Source organism: Papaver somniferum, chromosome 3 (genome assembly GCF_003573695.1).
Source record: "Papaver somniferum cultivar HN1 chromosome 3, ASM357369v1, whole genome shotgun sequence".
Classification (NCBI taxonomy): Eukaryota; Viridiplantae; Streptophyta; class Magnoliopsida; order Ranunculales; family Papaveraceae; genus Papaver; species Papaver somniferum.
In genome coordinates, this window is record NC_039360.1 from 117727157 (window position 1) to 117745813 (window position 18657).

The 18657-nt window shown below is 37.0% G+C and overlaps 2 protein-coding genes and 1 non-coding gene across 6 annotated transcripts; 2 read left to right on the forward strand and 1 right to left on the reverse strand.

Annotated features, from left to right (window-relative positions):
- The first annotated feature begins 10071 nt into the window (after window positions 1–10071).
- LOC113357136 lies at window positions 10072–15690 on the forward strand. 4 transcript variants are annotated; one of them, XM_026600426.1, is made up of 13 exons: window positions 10072–10330; window positions 11403–11575; window positions 11760–11959; window positions 12065–12122; window positions 12407–12531; window positions 12601–12802; window positions 13081–13381; window positions 13456–13516; window positions 13603–13687; window positions 13789–13964; window positions 14105–14410; window positions 14488–14706; window positions 14797–15690. In XM_026600426.1, exons 2-13 carry the CDS (start codon window positions 11494–11496, stop codon window positions 15256–15258), a joined length of 2277 nt encoding a protein of 758 aa, XP_026456211.1. In that variant the 5' UTR covers window positions 10072–10330; window positions 11403–11493; the 3' UTR covers window positions 15259–15690. The 4 variants fall into 4 exon arrangements, with proteins under 4 accessions (XP_026456211.1, XP_026456212.1, XP_026456213.1 ...); XM_026600427.1 differs by having other exon boundaries at window positions 14800–15690; XM_026600428.1 differs by having other exon boundaries at window positions 12610–12802.
- A 101-nt stretch (window positions 15691–15791) lies between these two features.
- TRNAR-CCU lies at window positions 15792–15864 on the forward strand. Its single transcript has one exon. It is a non-coding gene; the product is annotated as a tRNA-Arg (tRNA).
- A 235-nt stretch (window positions 15865–16099) lies between these two features.
- Window positions 16100–18527, reverse strand: LOC113357137 (AP-2 complex subunit sigma). Its single transcript, XM_026600430.1, has 6 exons — window positions 18383–18527; window positions 18138–18236; window positions 17966–18016; window positions 16856–17029; window positions 16661–16720; window positions 16100–16453 (listed from the first exon to the last, which is right to left on the reverse strand). Exons 1-6 carry the CDS (start codon window positions 18383–18385, stop codon window positions 16412–16414), a joined length of 429 nt encoding a protein of 142 aa, XP_026456215.1. The 5' UTR covers window positions 18386–18527; the 3' UTR covers window positions 16100–16411.
- Window positions 18528–18657: the final 130 nt, after the last annotated feature.

Below are 18657 nucleotides of genomic sequence, written 5' to 3' on the forward strand. Positions count from 1 at the left end.
CGAAAGCTTACCAACACATATTTCGAGAAATATGTAAACGAGTTAAACTCAGCTCGAAATATCAAATGTGTATAAAGTAAAGTCTATATAGTTATACGACTTTTGTCTCGATAGGAGATAGAATAAAAAAAAGACTTCTGAGTGATAAATGAGTTCAAGTCTCCACATACCTTTTGTTGATGAAGTTCCACAATCTCCCCTTAGTATTTCTTCGTTTTCAATCGATGAACGCCGTGAAGTTTAAAGCTCAACTACACATTCTATCATAACCCGAGACATAGTTATAAGTAGGCTAGAAATCAAGACTTATAGTTTTGGCAACTAAACTTGACAAACAAGCTTGAGATAGCAACACTTGCGAGTTCGACCGAGCAATGCTCTTACAGTGATGAATGATGGTTATAGAAGCAAGAAGATGAAGCTAAAGAAGTTGAGGGACACATACAGTGGGACCAAAAAGATTTTTGATGAGGAGGGAAGTGTGGACGAAGTGCGAGTCAATGCTATCCTGTCCGCTTATTTTCCATACGTCCTGGGTAACTGTGTCTTCCCTGACAGTTCTGGAAACTTGGTCGATGCCAAGTATCTCCAACTATTGCATCCCTTTGATGAGATGCATAAGTATTCATGGGGTACTACGGTGGTTGGCCACTTGAATGCAGAATTGACGAAGGCTTCAAGGTCACTAGTGAAGCAAGTTAACGGGAATCTAAGCCTATTTCAGGTAATTCAATTGTCTAAATCATTTATATTCGCAAAATATTTGTGTAGTTAGTGTTTGGTAAGATGAGATTCTTACTATAGTTAGTGTTTTCATATATTTGGATATGCAAGAACTTCCTATCCTTGGTGAAAGACAACCCCAACATCAAAGTCAAGACTGACCTTGCAAAGCACAAGCCTAGAGGACGCAGGTAAACTTTTACTGGATGTCAGGATAAGGATATGCCTCAGCAGCTTATTAACATGCGAGTTGCCTTGCACAACATGACTGTGGATGAGGTAATCTTCGATCTGATCGAGACAATAGAAAAGATAAAATAATCATAATGAGAAATGATGTTACATTTTACTACAATCCCTTGTTTTACCCCCAAGAATTTTCAATGTACGATCCATATCGAGTAATGCAACAAATCAGATACATCCAAGAAGAACTCCATCCTGGTGATCAAACATTGTTTAAATTATTAAGGGAGGAGTACAACACGTCCCAAAAATCTATTGACGTTGTTTACGTTCTGAAAAGGAGAGGGTACCCAAATATACCTCAAGCTAAAAATTTTCCTACATATAAGTCCTTTCTACGAAAGTGATTGTCTATGGACTGAGTCGAGACAATGCAACTAATCGGTTCACACTTCGTGTGATCGTCTATGGATACGAGATCGATACAATACAACAACGAAGTATGTTTACTTGATAAAAAGGTTTGGACTTAACCAAACACAATAGGATTGTTATCAAGTAAATAGGAATTAACGTTTGCGTAATTTACTTTAATTATAATAAAACAATTATAATGCGGAAAATAAAAGTAAATGACACGGAAAGATTTTGTTAACGAGGAAACCGCAAATGCAGAAAAACCCTGGGAGCTTGTCCAGAATTGAATACTCTCAGGATTAAGCCGCCACACAAAATTAAACCAACTTCGTATAGTTGAGACCAAGCAACTAAACCTATAGTTCACCTAGTTCCGTCTGTATTCCCACGCCTCCAACATATGAATAAGTCACGTACTTGGAACAATTTCTTTGGTTCATATTCCAAACAGTAAAGGAACAACAAATCTGTTTGGTATCAACTCTCTTCAACCAAGTGATGTGAGTTCGACAAAGGCTCTTCTGTTTATCTCAAATAAACTCCTTCCTCGGGTTCTTAGATATATCTTATATTCAACTACCAAAGGTAATTGTTAAGATTCTGTAATCAATACTTTTAATCACAAAGAATTGTATTGATGCCGATCTACACAACTAATCAATCCAATCTACCACAAGGATAAACCGATTATAGTTGGATCCTCTTATACCGAAACAAGTATTGTGCACACCAAAGATTATGAATCCAAAATCAGAAATCTTCAATATCTTCTTTTTCTTCAAATCTTCTTAGATCTTCAATAAACACCCGCACACAACAACTTGAATCTCTTAATCACGCATAGAACGGAGTATGTTAACAACGGATTATCACAAGATCGTCTTTAGCACTAACAACAGTCTAAAGATCCCTGTCCAAACTTCGATCTAGTTTGAGTGAATCTTATATCAGAAGAGAAGATTCTCAAGCATAAACAAACTAGATGCAATCAAAGTTCAACCACCTTTAGTCAATCAAATCAATCGAAAACACAAGATAAACCGCAATTATCTAGTTTCCCGCCAACGGTACTAAAAAGGCGAGGGTACCCAAATATACCTCAAGCTAAAACTTTTCCTACCTATAAGTCCTTTCTCCGAAAGTGATTGTCTATGGACTGAGTCGAGACAATGCAACTAATCGGTTCACACTTCGTGTGATCGTCTATGGATACGAGATCGAGACAATACAACAACGAAGTATGCTTACTTGATAAAAAGGTTCGGACTTAACCAAATACAATAGGATTGCTTATCAAGTAAATAGGAATTAACGTTTGTGTAATTTACTTTAATTATAATAAAACAATTATAATACGGAAAATAAAAGTAAATGACACAACAAGATTTTGTTAACGAGGAAACCGCAAATACAGAAAAACATCGGGACCTTGTCCAGAATGGAATACTCTCAGGATTAAGCCGCTACACAAAATTAAACCAACTTCGTATAGTTGAGACCAAGCAACTAAACCTATAGTTCACCTAGTTCCTTCTGTATTCCCACGCCTCCAACTTATGAATAAGTCACGTACTTGAAACAATTCCTTTGGTTCGTCTTCCAAACAGTAAAGGAACAACAAATATGTTTGGTATCCACTCTATTCAACCAAGTGATGTGAGTCAGACAAAGGCTCTTCTGTTTATCTTAAAATAAACTCCTTCGTCGGGTTCTTAGATCTATCTTATATTCAATCAACAAAGGTAATTGTTAAGATTTTGCAATCAACACTTTTAATCACAAAGAATTATATTGATGCCGATCTACACAACTAATCAATCCAATCTACCACAAGGATAAACAGATTATAGTTGGATCCTCTTATACCGAAACAAGTATTGTGCACACCAAAGATTATGAACCCCAAATCAGAAATCTTCAATATCTTCTTTGTCTTCAAATCTTCTTAGATCTTCAATAAACACCTGCACACAACAACTTGAATCTCTTGTGATCAATCACGCACAGAACGGAGTCTGATAAAAATGGATTATCACAAGATCGTCTTTAGCACTAACAACAGTCTAAATATCCTTGTCGAAACTTCGATCTAGTTTGAGTGAATCTTATATCAGAAGAGAAGATTCTCAAGCATAAACAAACTAAGTGCAATCAAAGTTCAACCACCGTTAGTCAATCAAATCTTATCTAGTTTCTCACAAACGGTACTCATAGAGCTTCTCAATCCCAAAGAAGACCTTAAACTGAGCGGCCGTAAGAGATTTCGCCTAATTAGGTTACTCTCCTCTCTGAATAGGCGGCTACACCAGTAACAACAGAACCGAGGAAGTTTGCTGTCACGAAGGATTAGTTTACTAGAAATGCAAACTTCAAGTATTATAGACAAAGAAGTTTGGACACCAAGGAATTTCCAAAACCGAAAATATTCTCAAAGATATTCAATATATTCCAAATTCGGTTTTCATAATTTCTGGAAATGCTCTGTCCTAAATAATGACCGAAAATCTCTTTGGAAAATCTCAACTAGTAAATGCACATTACTAATTCTCATTTTTCTAAAATAAAATTAACAACCTTAATTAAAAGATTGTTAACTTATTTATATTTCGATCTTGGGATTTTCTTCTTGTAGTTATTAAGGAATAACTTTGAACAATAAAAGATAAACATTACTATACGTGTTCAAAGTATGTAGACATCCTTACTTTGTAAGTCCTCTTTCATACTTACAACCTTGAAACCGATTTGCCACACTTCCAAACAAGTTTAGAATTTGTTCAACTGACTTTCAAGAACTATGCGATTGATTAAGAAACACTCAATCACAAATCATGGGTTTAACGGTTCTACCATAACAAGTTTCGGTTCTACCTCCATGTGAGTACTATGCATACTCACACTAGCTTTCCAATATTCGGTTGACTAGGTACTAGGATCGGTTCCTCACATATATATGGTATCTAACTTATATGTGTTGCACATATCCATAGGATCGGTTCCCCTTTGCCTAAAAACGTGTTGCACATGTCCATAGGATCAATTCCCCTTTCAGCTACAAACTTGTTGCACCTCATACAAGGATCGATTCCCCTATGTGATGTGTTGCACCTCTTCATAGGATCGGTTCCCCTTTATCCAGATTCGGTTCAACAAATCACAAACTCGAACATACCATCTCAGGTGATTACTTAAGATTTGTTTCACTAATAAAAGTCATACCAATACATAAGTCAGGCCTTTGTGAATAGTTTTACCAAGAACACAAACAAGTCGTGAGCGGTTATACTAAATCACACATATTGGATGTTCACAAGATATGCAATGAATAACAATCCCAATAACGCCTGGAGATTTCCTTTTCAATTCATAAACAAGTTTATGAACTTACTTCCTTAAAACAAATTTAAAAACATTGTTTCCTAGGATGAAATCCTCACCTCATACCCATACATAATCACGATAGCATTTAAACGATTATGTCGATGTCTTATCTACAAAGTTTAATGGTTAAGCAATAAACTTCATATTGTACTCCTTCATACTATGTCTATCTAGAGTGTTCATGCTTCGCAGTTTCGTTTTCAATATGCACGACTTGAAAGATAAGTTAGGGAATGAAATAGTTCAAGTGAAGTATCACTAACCTCAAGTGGAAGGATGATGTTGTCGTTGTAGCTTCTTACTTCTTCACTTCTTTAAGTCTTCGCAATACTTGTAATGTCTCATATCCTAATACTTTCAAGCTAACCTATACGAAGTTGACTCTAGTACATAATCAAGCGACTCTTAAAATGAGTTTTGATTCACTAAAATATGACAACCAAACTTGACATACCAACGCTTGGTGGGTTCAACCGAGATATGCTCTAACAGGTACTAATAGAGCTTCTCAATCCCAAAGAAGACTTTAAACTGAGCGGTCGTAAGAGATTTCACCTAATTAGGTTACTTTCCTCTCGGAATAGGCGGCTACACCAGTAACAACACAACCGAGGAAGTTTGCTGTCACGAAGGATTAATTTGCTAGAAATGCAAATTTCAAGTATTTATAGACAAGGAAGTTTGTACACCAAGGAATTTCCAAAACCGAAAATATTCTCAAGATATGCAATATATTCCAAATTCGGTTTCCTTAATTCCTGGAAATGCTTTGTCCAAAATGTTGACCGAAAATATCTTTGGAAAATCTTTAACTAGTAAATGCACATTACTAATTCTTATTTTCCTAAAATAAAATTAACAACCTTAAATAAAAGATTCTTAACTTATTTATATTTCGATCCTGGGATTTTCTTCCTTTATCTATTAAGGAATAACTTTGAATAATAAAAGATAAACATTACTGTACGTGTTCAAAGTATGTCGACATCCTTACTTTGTAAATCCTATTCCATACTTACAACCTTGAAACCGATGTGCCACACTTCCAAACAAGTTTAGAATTGGTTCATCTGACTTTCAAGAACTATATGATTGGTCAAGAACATTCAATCACAAAACATGGGTTTAACGGTTCTACCAAAACAAGTTTCGGTTCTACCTCCATGTGAGTATTGTGCATAGTAACACTAGCTTTCCGAAATTCGGTTGACTAGGTACTAGGATCGGTTCCTCACATATATATGGTATCTAACTTATATCTAACTTTTAATTAAACTAATTAATCTAACAACATTAATTAAGTAAAATAGAAACAAATTTATTAGTGCTAATTAAACAAGGGCAGTTTAGCCATTTTTGAAAATATATGGATAAGGGGCTTTGGGTTTTGCTTCCTAATGACCCTATTTTTTATTTATTAGGTTTACCCCAAATTAATCTGGAATTTGGGAACATACATTTGAGGGTTTGTGAGGTGGGTATGCTACTACCGGTAATCTGATGGATTGTGAGGTGAAATAACAAGAGGTTCCAAGAATCTACAATGTTATGACAGTGAAGCAGAATGTGAGCGGACGTTGCAGGATTAATACTGCATTGTGGGCATAGGTTGGAGTCGGTTAGGTGGATGCGGTTGAGAACATGGAGGGTTGGCAAACCATCATTAAGTGCTTTCCAAGAGAAAATATGTACTTTTTTGGGACATGGAAGTCCCCAAAGGAAGTTGGATGTGGAAGGGGTTTTTGTTGAGTTTTCCCTGATGTGCCGATGAGGCTGTTGTATCATGATGTTGTAGTATATTTTCCGTTATTGGTGAAAGACCATATAATCTTATACGGTTGGCTATCTCGGGTAACGTGGATGTTAATGATCCGCTGCATTATGGATGTGGGAGTAGGTTCAATTTATTATGATCCCAGTTCCTCGTTGACGGGTCGATAATGTCGGTAACTGATTGGACGGGATAACATAGCGATGTGTTAATGTTATTATTGAATTGTGGGATCCATTTTGCCTGGATAGAGTTAATCATTCCAAATCTGATAGAAGAGATGATGTTTGAAGATTGATATGAGGGAAGCCAGTTACCTCCATTCTGGGATGGGTAAGGACGGAATGGGCAGGATGTTTTCAAAAATGAGGTTCTATTTAAGATATTTTGAGTTATGTAAGGTGGATAATGTATAGGTAGGCTTCCCGTGGAGGTTCCAAATTGTTTTCATGAGTAACACCTTGTTGTGTTCGCTGCTGCTTCAGATGCCAAGTCTTCATTGAGCTTTTGATTTGTGGGGCTTACCTCTTCCTAGAAAGTGAAGTTTCTTCATGGAGGAGTCGTGTTCCCAGAAAAAATTCCGAGGGATATGATCCCTTTTGTGGTGGATGTGTGTAGGAAGAATTTGGGTTTGCATGAGATGGTTGGCGGTAGAGGTGAGGGATGATTTTGTGAGCGCTATTCTTCCCGCCTGGGTTAAGCATTTAGTCATCCACCCTTTCGCTTTGCGTGCTAGCCGTTGAAGATTAGGGTAAAAATATGATGAAAGGATCTACCTTGCTTAAACTGCACGTCTAAATAAATAGGAGGGGTTGATGTTGTTGGCATGCCGAAAACTTGTTTTAAATCATCAAGCCGACGTTGTTTAATCTTTGGGTGATAGATTATCGTGGATTTTGCACCGTTGATGTGTTGACCTGTTAAGGTGCCATAAGCTTGTATGAGAAGCTTAAGATGAGTGGTGCCTTCCGGAGTTTCTTTATATGTTGTTAAATGGTCATCCACATACATAAAATGCAGAATTACCGGTGCCTTTTGGAAAATGCAGAGTCCCTCTAACTTTTTTGGGTTTCCAGGATACATAGGTTCTTAGATAGTATTTCCGCACAAATAATAAATACATAGGAGGAGAGGGGGTTGCGTTGCTTTATTTCCCTAGTTTGGGTGGTGTAACTATGTGGTGCGCCATTGATATTGATTGAGTAGGTCACTGTTGAAATACACAACATAATATAATCTACGAAGTTTAAAGGGAATCCTAAGCTGGAAAATGCCCGTTTGATGAAACCCCAGTCCAAGAAGTCATAGGCTTTTTGAATATCTGATTTCAGAGCTACTCTGGGGTCTTTAGTGCAGTTTGAAGTTTTGATGGTGTGAAAAAGTTCGGCAGCAATTTCTTACTCATAAATTAGATTTTTGGAGAGGGTAGAGGATGCTTCTAAACTCTTATTTTTTTATCCATAGATTAGATATTTGGAGAGGGTATAAGAAAAGGTGAGGAAAATAAAACATAACGTTCAATATATTTCAACCAATATATAATTGTAAAAGTAAAGTATTTTGTGATATACTCCATCTGATTCTGGAAAAAAAGATACTATCACTTTTTCATTTTAGCTTAAAAATAGGTCAAATTGAAAAATGATAATTTTGTGTAGTTTACAAATATCAATTTCAAGGAGATAAATTGTTTACTTATTTGACATGAGATATAACAAATACCAGAGATTTTCAAACAATTTTTTTTTTTGTAAAATGCACCAAGTTCGTGACATTAATTCACATTTGGACGAAAATGCTTTGTTACAGAACTCGGAAGATTTTATTCGTGTAACCTACAATTTACCTTATTTGGGTTTCACATAAGGGTCAGTGAATTTCCGAGAATTCAAAAAATCAGTCCGAACTCGTATTTAGTTTTTATCCGAAGACATAACTTGTCAAGTACAATTTTGAACACAAAATTATCCGCGTCCAAGTTATCTGCATCCAAAATTAGATATAATTGCCACTTATACAAATGCTCTGCTTTTAATATTTATTTATTTGTTTATTTCAAAATATTATTATGATTCTATAAAGAAAATCATTTATGATTATCTTAATCTCCAATTTCTTATTACCATGTGGTATTTAATTCCTTGTAAAAATACAAATAATTTATTGTTTCATTTTGTTTAGTAATGGGGAATTGAATATTGTCTGATATGTGGATAAAATTTTGGGATCAAATTTGAAGAAAAAAGGAACTAGATTTATTATGATTTTAAGGTTTTCGGATATGAATTCAAAATGAAAAAGAATTATATTTATTTTGGTTTCAAATTGAATTCGTGTCTTGGATGGTACTTTTAGATTCGAAAATTGAATTCGGGTCTTGGATGGTACTTTTAGATTCGAATACGAAAAATATAAATGCGTCTTTTCTATTTTAGTTTCATCTCCGAGAAATTTAAGGATTTGGGGTTTCGGTTTTCAAGCAAACTCCACGACAACACGCAAGCAGCGACGTAGCTATATATGGACAAGTAGGTGCTTAGACTCCACTTATTTTCCTATTTTACGGAAATTTAAACTTAGTCTTACGTCGGAACGAAACAGATACAGAAAAGTAAAATTTTAAGTTTTTTTAATGGATTGACCCATGAAGAAAAAGGTCTGGCTCCGATACGGCAATACTATGGACTAATGAAGGATGATATGATTTCAGAGTAAATGAGGGAGTCTTTCGTAATAAGGCAAGCAAAAACAGAAATAACGAAAGTCACTCAGTGGAATGACTTTCCTCCCACGACTCTCAATTTTCTCTGCCCGAAGAATCAAATCATCACTTGTGCTTCCTCTCTCTCTCCGTCAAATAAATGCCCAACCCAACCAACTGATTCACAAAAATTTCTTGCTCCAGATGACTAAATCTCCGCTCTTCCTCGTCTCCTTTACTACTACTAGACTCTCCCCCTTGATCCTCGTTTCCCCATTTTCCATTTTTCAAGCCCCACCGATCCACTCAACAATTAAATTCCTACACATTTTAGAGAGAAAAAGAGACTACCCAGTCAGAAAGCGAGAATATTGTCCTTTTTGCAGAACAGATAACACGAAAAGCGGGTGCATAGAAAGATCTGTATACTACGGTACACGTGTCGTCCATCTAAACACTCTTTAAATATCACCGGTTAGATTGCCGCCTACATGAAGGTTTCCCTGTGCTTGAGTTTCAGTTACTGGATTTGAACTAGGGCCAGCGTGCAGACGTGCAGACAGACTTTTCCAAGTTAACCATCCCCATCACATTGGGGAACGCTTGGTACGATCTATTAAATGAATGATATCATCCAACGGTTACGATCGTCTGTTGTGTTATCATAAAAAGCATCCTGACCACTCACTAGAGGAGGTGCCACGGCGATTTCATAAGTTCATTTAAGATCCGACGTGTTTATGACACGTGGATAGTCTTGTCGGATGAGATCTAACGGTGGTGAGAAGATGTGAGGTTTGAAACGTTAGATGGTTGGTAATGAAGTAGACTGATCCACATAAATGCTGAATGCTTGTGATTCTTGTATATTATATTTACACAGAAGGAAGGAGAGAGTGTTTTGTTTCTATAGAGAGAGAGATGGGGAAAGCGTTTGTTGTGAGAATTATTATGTGATGCATTAAAAACGCGAGTATTTTGGCAGAGAAGAAGAAGAAAGCAAAGCTTCGGTTTTGCCGTCTCTTTCTGAAGCAGAAAGGCGATTCTGTAAGCTCATCGAAGAAGAAGAAGAATCAGATTTTCTACTACTTGGTTCTTCATTATCAGAGAGATCGTAGTAGAATTGTTGTACTTGGAATTATATTTAAAAGGTTAATTGATTTTACTCTCTCTTTTACTGTTATAAAAAAGTTGATTAGATTCATTCAGGGGAAAAGAATTTTGGAATTCGAAAGATTTTTTTCATAATTTAATAATCTGGGTTTTTTTTAATTGTTGTTTTTGAGATGGGTTTTGTCTTCTTCACGTTGTCTGATATTGTTTTCATGAAGATCCATCCAACTAAACTGATAACAGAGAGCTATAGAAGAGAAGAAATGAAGTCTCTCTTATTTCCATTTCTGTTCTAATTACTCTGATCATAATAATAATAATGGATAGGTTCCCTTTAGAAATTGAGAATAAAAAATAAGCTCTAGATTTTTTTTATGATTTTTAATGAAGTCATTTTTTTAATTGGTTTTTAATGGATGAGATCCAGTCAATTTCTTAGGATTTTTGTTGTCTTTTACTTTTTTAGCTTTTTCTCTAAGATTCTTAAGGGAGAGTACTAGTACTACCCTATACGCCCCCCCATTGTTGTTATTATTTTTTCTCTGAGTCTGCTTTAGGTCTGCTTCTGCTATAAAGAAAAGAAAAGAAGAAGAACCTTATTATTAATATTATTATGAAATCGGAGCTGCTATTCCGCACACTTAATTGCAGCACTACTTAGCACTCAATCACATCCAGACCCTAGATTTAGGGATTTTGGTGAAAAGTTGGGTCACAGCTTAACAATCTTGACCAATAATAATGGGACACATGGATTTGAGCTGTAAGTAGTGTGATTAGAGCACTGAATAGCATTACTGTTATGAAATATTCTTCTTCTTTAGAGTTTAACTCATTCATCTTTTTCTTTTTCCACTTTCTGTGAGTTTCTCTTGTTTTCCACTTTTCTCTACAGAGAGAGAGACAGAGACAGACTGAGTTTTCTTACTTTCTTTAGATACCCAAACTTCCTTTTTCTAATCCGACTTTTTTTACGCTACAAAAAGTAAAACCAATCTCTCATAACTTTACTCTTCTTCTTCCCCTCCTTCACTTCTTCTTCTCTCATTTCCCCTGTTTTTCGAGCTCTGTTCTTTTACATTATTGATTTTTATTTATTCTTTTGTGAAGGAATTAAGTTAATTGCAGAGAAGGAAGATCAGGAGAGTTGTCATTGATCTAGTAGTAGTATTGTTACTGATGCTAATAACAAGACACAGAAATGGACAAACCAAAGAAAACCAATCGATTCTTCTCAACACCTTCCTCTAATAAGAAACAACAACACCTGTTGAAACATTCTGGTAACCAATGCAATTTATTATTATTAATTTACAAATATCTCCTTCATTTCTTATCCATTTTACCAGTTCTGAATCTTCTGATGAACTCAAATTTTGTCTTTACTTAGTAGTATATTTTCTGAGTTACATGGATTTTTTTAATTCAGTTTATTTAATTTGATCTTTATATAATAATAAAAACCAGGTTCGAAAGATGGTGGGGACGTGGAAGTAGTTATGGAGAGATCAAAGAGGAAAGAAAAAGTTAAAGGTTTAAGTTCAATTGGTAGTGCAGCTAAAGAAAATAGTCAAATGGGTGGTGGTGGTGGGTCTGATGATGGTGAAGAGGAGCTGCTGCTTAAGACTAGTGCTACTGCTGCTAAAAGATTCAAAGTCCACAGTAAAGTATGTTATACTTGCCATGTGTCTCTGATTTCTAATTTAATGGACTAGATTATGATTTTGACTTCTGTGTGTATTCTAATTTCTTGGGTCTTATTTTTATTTCAGCCATTAAATGATTGTAATGCCATTGATCTTGCTGTTGTCCCTCGGAAAATACGGTCAGGTAAGAGTCTTATGGTACAAATGAGCAATGGTCTTACTCTTTTTTTTCTTTTTAGAAGTAAGAATTATTTTGTTTGAAAACTAATTAAAGCATAATAATGGAGAATCTTGAATTTATGCTAATATACTTTTTTTAGGTGTAAAGTATACTAGATTTTTTCCTCGTAGAATCATTCTTTTCTATTAGTTCTGTCTGAAGATATTCAATATTTGAATTGAAGAAAGCAGAAGTGTAGGTAGGCATAATTCAGGTTTTCATAGTTACTGATGTGCGTGTCTTCTCAGCTATGATCAAGAGGAATCGCGAATCTCTATCTCCACCTTTGCCTGAAGCTAAGAAACCCCACCGTACACCCAATGGAACACATCAGCCTCATCTCAGTAGTACGCAGAAAGCCAAACAAAAGATGGTAAGCTACAGTTTTATCGGATTTCTTGTGCACTTCTATGTAAGCAGCTTGATTAAACAGTTCTTGTAGTTATTCCAGAAACAAGGAGTCCCCGGGCAGCTTGAATGCATTCCAATTACCAAAGATGAGGAAGAAGTTGCGGAAACCTTATTTGCATTGGCTAGAATGATTCCCGACAAGCCTGTTAATTATCGAGTTGATCAAAAAAATACAGAAGCAAAGCCTTCTCCTGTGCGGCGAACAACTGAGGTTCCCATGCTTGCATCTGAAGGTGTAGTTAATTTCCTTTTCTTGTCCTCTTAGCTATATTTTCATGATATAAAGTCGGATTATATATCTGACATTGAATCCACGACTTAGCTCAGGAGAGTGATTTTAGGTTGAGCTTGACACTGGCCAATGGTCATGGAGATTTTAGACATTCTGTCGCATTACGTTTTTTCTTTTTCTTTTCCTGTTTCTGTTTTTCTGTTCTTGCATTACCCTGAATGCACACACACTTTTAACTATCTAGTCTGTGCTGACACGTCAATTTATCTGGTTCTGCAGCTTTGAAAAACGAGAGTGCGAAGTCTCTGAAGGAGGATATTATTGTAGAAGCTACTAATATTCCTTCCAGTGTAGAAGGATCAGGTAGTGATGCAGGGACGGTCAACTTTCTACCTGATACCTCTATGATGCATCGGCCTTCCATCATCAGGAATTCGAAATTTATGCTTGATCGGGGTATTATAGGACCACTGTCAGATTCTAGAATTTCCCAGTTCCAAAAGAATGAGCATACGGATCTGACATCCTTGAGTGTTGCTTCAACATCAGGGGTTCTGATCAATCCATGTCACACAAATAGGTTGGTATCTTTAAGGTTCACTTTGAAACTGACAAGAATTACTGGTTGATCGTGCTTACTCTTGCTTCCAACAGCCGGTTACAGGGCACACAACATAAAGCCTCACTTTGTGATCAGAAAACAGAATTGTGGCCGGTATGCGTTTACTTTCAGATACCATTGCAGCAACACTATCTAAGCAGAATAGTTTTGATTTAGAATGGTAAATTGGATTCTTTCAGGTTGCGGCCATTTTGAAGAAACAGGAGGAACATTCTATGAAGGAGAATAATGATGGGGATAAACGTTTCCCATCATGTATGGAAGGTACTTTGTAACAAAAACGAAATATACTTGAAACTGCTGAATAACATACAGGATTTTCCAAGCTAACTGTCTGACAAATCACACATGTTTTCTTCCAAAAGGTACTCCAGCCTTATCCCTGATAGAAGGAAACAACCACAATGGCAGTGGATTGGGCTTGTCTTTGGCGGGTTCACGCGACCGTGAATTAGCTTGGTCATCCGAAAGTAAAGTTCCTTCTTGGCTGAATTCTGCTAAAAAACCCGATCTAGCTGGGGATGGCGTCTTAAAAGAAAAGGTGTAATTGACTGATTACTATAAATATTACAAGTTCCTTGTGTCGTTTTTTTGCAACAAAATCATTACAAGTCTGTGTCTAGGGGTACTTCAATTTTCTTTCATCATGCTAATGACTCGTGTGATATTGTTGATTCACAGGTTAATTCAGTTCTGGTCGGTAAAACCCAGCCATGGAAGAAATGTACCACTCATGTCCACATAAGTCGTCTCATCAGTGTGCACCAAGCTTCAGAGGAAAAGTCTATGTTGCCACCTACCACCAATCAGATGCTACCAAATGGGACAAAGCATGGTGCCTCAGCTCCTAGTAGCTTGAATGGGCTTATTTCCTTGAGTGACAAAAATGGACTTAATAGATTTATATCCATTGATGGCTGCTTAAGTGATGGTGACGCAGGAACGAATATGCATGAAGTACGAAATAGGATTCTCCGGGACAAGCAGGTTTGCTTACAACCTTTTTTTGATTCTCTAAGGACATTCCTCTTCTCATTCTTCTAATTGGTTCTGTTTGCTAGCAGAATCGTGATTTCCTGTCCTTGTCAACTGGTGGAAGCCTGGGATCCGCAGCTCCATTTAACGCTGTTAATCAGAGAACAAATAAATTGGACTCCTCAGTTCAATTTCATGTACCTTATCTGCATTCAGTCGCCCAGAATCCATCTCCCGTGCCTTTTAATGTCCATGGCCGTTCTTCCTCTCTTTATCCAGACCATTTAACAGTCAGAGCCACACAACAGGTCTCTATAGGATTTTCAGTAGTCATTTGATTGCATCATATTTTCCGGCTTTCAAGATGATATCTGATGCGATTTATATTTTTGAATCAGCAGTTGAAGTCAGAACAAATGGCGAGCCCATTCTGTAGCCCACAACATGCGGTTCATGCCAATTCAGCAAATCATCATCATCATCATCAGCAGCAGCAGCAACAACAACAACAACAGATGTGGGCTGCTCATTACATGTCTGGACGGAACTCCACGGCGTCCTACTCATCAAATTGGCAACACGGGAAGCAGGACTCTCCTATTTATATACCTGGGGAATGCAGTCAGCCACCTGCCCACTCTTCATCATCTCTTCGTCATGAAGGTTTTAGTGCGAAGTTCCCCTCGAACATGCAACTACAACAACAGCAGCAGCAGCAACAACAGCTCTTTTTTCTCTCTTCATTATCTGCATCATCATCTAGGGGAAAGATGCATCATCCTCACCACCACCCTCACCACCTTGCTGGCGGCTATGATGGAGCCAGTGGAGGGTCCATGTTGACAGCTCGTCTCACTTGAAGCTGGTCTTGTCTCACTTGAAGCTGGTCTTTAATGGCGCTGAATTTTGCAAAGAGCAAAATCACGTAATGTTGTTCCATATGGAACCAGGGCTGTGGACCACCTGCGGCATCACGATTTAACGTGATACACTCTGGCTGGATGAAATAGAGTTTGTGACAAAAATGTTGAATGACACCGGAGGCTAAAATTTGGCAGGAAAACCGCAGTTAAATCGTTAGAACATGCATTGTCAAGACGTGGTTGACAGTTTATATTAGCATTGAAGGTATAGCTCAGTTCGTGAAAAATTCGGAGTCACGAGACTGGAAAAACTAAGAGTTGTAGTTTAGACTCGTAATGTATAAGCAATATTACATCACAGAAATATATAATATATAGAGTTTTTATGAGCAGTCAGATTTCGTGATCTGCCTGATGAATTTGGACGTATAGATTCTTGTTTCTGGCTATCGCTTCTCTTTTTTCTGATTTAGAAGGGCAAGCCCTTTAAAAATTAGTGTGAAGATGTCCAGTGGTTGAAAGTGTAACTAGCGCCTGTAGCTCAGTGGATAGAGCGTCTGTTTCCTAAGCAGAAAGTCGTAGGTTCGACCCCTACCTGGCGCGCATTATGTTTTTGGGAGAGCGTTTCCCCTTGCTTTTCTGGCATTTTTTTCAGTGAGGATTGTTTTAAAACTACATCTAATTACAAATGATAGACCATAATTCCTGGTTTCACTGCAGAAAACATGAGAGACGCAAATAAAAAGTAGGATCTTCCAAGTTTTGCTTATGTGCTGGTCAAGACCAATTTAGGAGGGTAAGAATGTACGGCGGTATCTGTTGATGATAAAAGAATTCATAGAAAGAAAGAAAATAAAATGTTTTTGCAACAAAATCAAGGGATAACAACTGAGAGCTTCCTGTTAGTGATGCAACTCTATTCAAGTACAGATATACAATACAAATTACAAGGACCTTTCAACTCATGGGATCGCCCATAATAATAATCTCTCTGCAGCAACCAGCTCACCATTTCAAGGTCAGCTGGCTTCTTACGTCAATAATGGCGTAATCTCACACAATTTTGTTCATTCTAAGAGAACATATAACTGCAGAAGGCTGTGGAATAGAAAGAAATGCACCACGACTCATTCTTTTCCTCAACCATTTCTCACTCTTGCTTTTCTAACTCCCCCATTCTCTCAATGATTGCCTGCACGTTTAAAATGCTGTCAGTGATTCAAACTTTTAAAGTGATAAAAACTACTTCAAACGTATGAACATTCATTTATATACTGTGTAGTTATAAATTTAACGTGCAGAGATAATAGGACATGATGTAGCTTGTGTTCTCACACAAAAATGAATAATATGACTAATAGGGCATGGCATTAGCGAGTTAAGTTAAAAAAGTAAGCACCTTCTTGCTTGTCTCTTGGAGCTCCCCAGCAAGAATGAATTCATCGAGTATCAAATAAACCTTTTACCAAGATTTCATAACTGGTAGTTAGTGGGGAATAGGAGCAATAATGGAATGGATTTAAAATTCCCTCTTGATAAACACAACCAATGCGACCACGCGCTTAAAAATTTAACTACAAAGTAGATCACAAACCTTGTGAAAGTTAAAAACCAAATCTAGCTCACAAACATTGCTGAAGAAATGGTCCAGTATCTCCACAAATAGATGGATACACTCCAAGTAAGCCAACTCGTTATCTGTGATGTCCACACACGTTGAAAAGAACAACCCTGCATATCGCCTGTAGATAACCTTGTGTGTACGAAACTGCAGTAACAAACATGTCACTCCTTAAAAAATCACATGTAAAATAATCAACTGTAGTTCTTGCCTTCTTAGCAACTGAACAGTAAAATGAAATAACTGGGATAAGAAAGTTTTACGCTATTAATAGAAAAAACTCGAAATTCATCTTGTTTAAAGAGGATGGGAAAAGCATTGGCTGAAGAAGCTGTCACTTATTGATTCCAGTTCACATGGTTACATGAAAGCTTAGCGACGCACAAATATACTCTAAGGAATCCTACAAAGGCTTGTGGCCTATGGACTGACCCCCAGTCCCCCGTGCTTAAATCCTAGCCTTCTAGATAATTTTTCTGTCCATGAAGCACAGTTCCAAAACCTCCTCTTCCGTAAAAGAAGAGCACAAACCTTGAGCACATAAGCCACCTCCGATACTAACAGCAATAAAATTTCTTTTTCTTTATAACCCGACCAACAACGGTTATTATTCTTACCCTAATTGCACCAGTGATGGTGGAACAGCCTGAAAGGGCTCTAACATTCTAGCTCGCTGAACTTCTTGTCCAATTGGTAATCAGCCATGTCCGGTTATTGGTGGAAAATGCATCGAGGAAGTGACTGTGATATGTTGAGAAGATCAAGAACCTAATTCTCAACAAATATATCCCAAGAGGCTTAGACAGCTAAAGACCAACAGCGTACAGACTTCACAACATTGACTCCAGAGTAGACACAAAATTCAGTAAGCTGAAACATTACCAGCCCTATAGAAAGTCTAAATTACAGTTGGGGTATCGAAAGAATGCAAAACTAAACAGGAAGCGGGCACCCCCATGGATACTCCTCCATGGCCTTGTTTTCTTGGCACTAATGCAAATTGGGCATTCTTCTCTGATCAAACCAATAAGTACTAATGTTTACCATATTCACATTAAACCAATAAGTAAAACCATTACCAACCTCAACAAAATTGGTGAATTTAGGATCCCTGTTAACTACCAGACGGTGCACCTGTAGTGTACACAAGTCCAGATTTCAGAACCTTAGATTAATTTCATATATTCACTCCAAAAATAAAATAAAATTGAGATTTTATGCAAAAATGAAAAGAGAAGGAAAGAAGTTAACGAACCTCATATTCAACCTTGTGTTTCTCAGATTCTTCTAGAGGAACATAATACTTGGCAAGACGAGTCTTACCTTGTCTGTTCTGTAGCAATATAAATCGGATCTGCCATCATCATTAAAGACACTCCATATCAGGGAAAGGGATCATCAATCAATCAATTATATAAAGGAAAGAAATTTCTAAGTTGTTTAATCTTCTTTTATTCATCAGATATTAAAACACTACTTTCAGGAATTGACATAACCTACCATTTTCAAAGCGAGGAAAGGAAATATAAACAGCGAGGAAGTTTACAGAGGCACCAGCAAGCTTTTTAGAATTTAGAGAGAGAAGAAAGACAAAAAAGGACTTCCTTCACTCTGACGATCAAAATGTGTACCTCCCACCCGGGCCTGGGTTTGGACCCTACCGACAAAACTATCTAACACGCTTTTTTGTCTTACAATTTTCATCGCAAGGGTTGTACGTCTGTACATGATAACAATTATCCGCTAAAACCGAACGAACCAAGCTGATTGGAGGA

Coding starts and splice junctions, on each gene's coding strand:
- LOC113357136 (XM_026600426.1), top strand. CDS start 11,494: ATGGACAAACCAAAGAAAACCAATCGATTCTTCTCAACACCTTCCTCT. Junction 11,576..11,759: donor ACACCTGTTGAAACATTCTG/GTAACCAATGCA, acceptor AATAAAAACCAG/GTTCGAAAGATGGTGGGGAC. Junction 12,532..12,600: donor AGAAAGCCAAACAAAAGATG/GTAAGCTACAGT, acceptor CAGTTCTTGTAG/TTATTCCAGAAACAAGGAGT.
- LOC113357137 (XM_026600430.1), bottom strand. Junction 17,030..17,965: donor AATTCACCAATTTTGTTGAG/GTTGGTAATGGT, acceptor TTGTTACTGCAG/TTTCGTACACACAAGGTTAT. Junction 16,721..16,855: donor TGGTTTTTAACTTTCACAAG/GTTTGTGATCTA, acceptor TCTTGGTAAAAG/GTTTATTTGATACTCGATGA.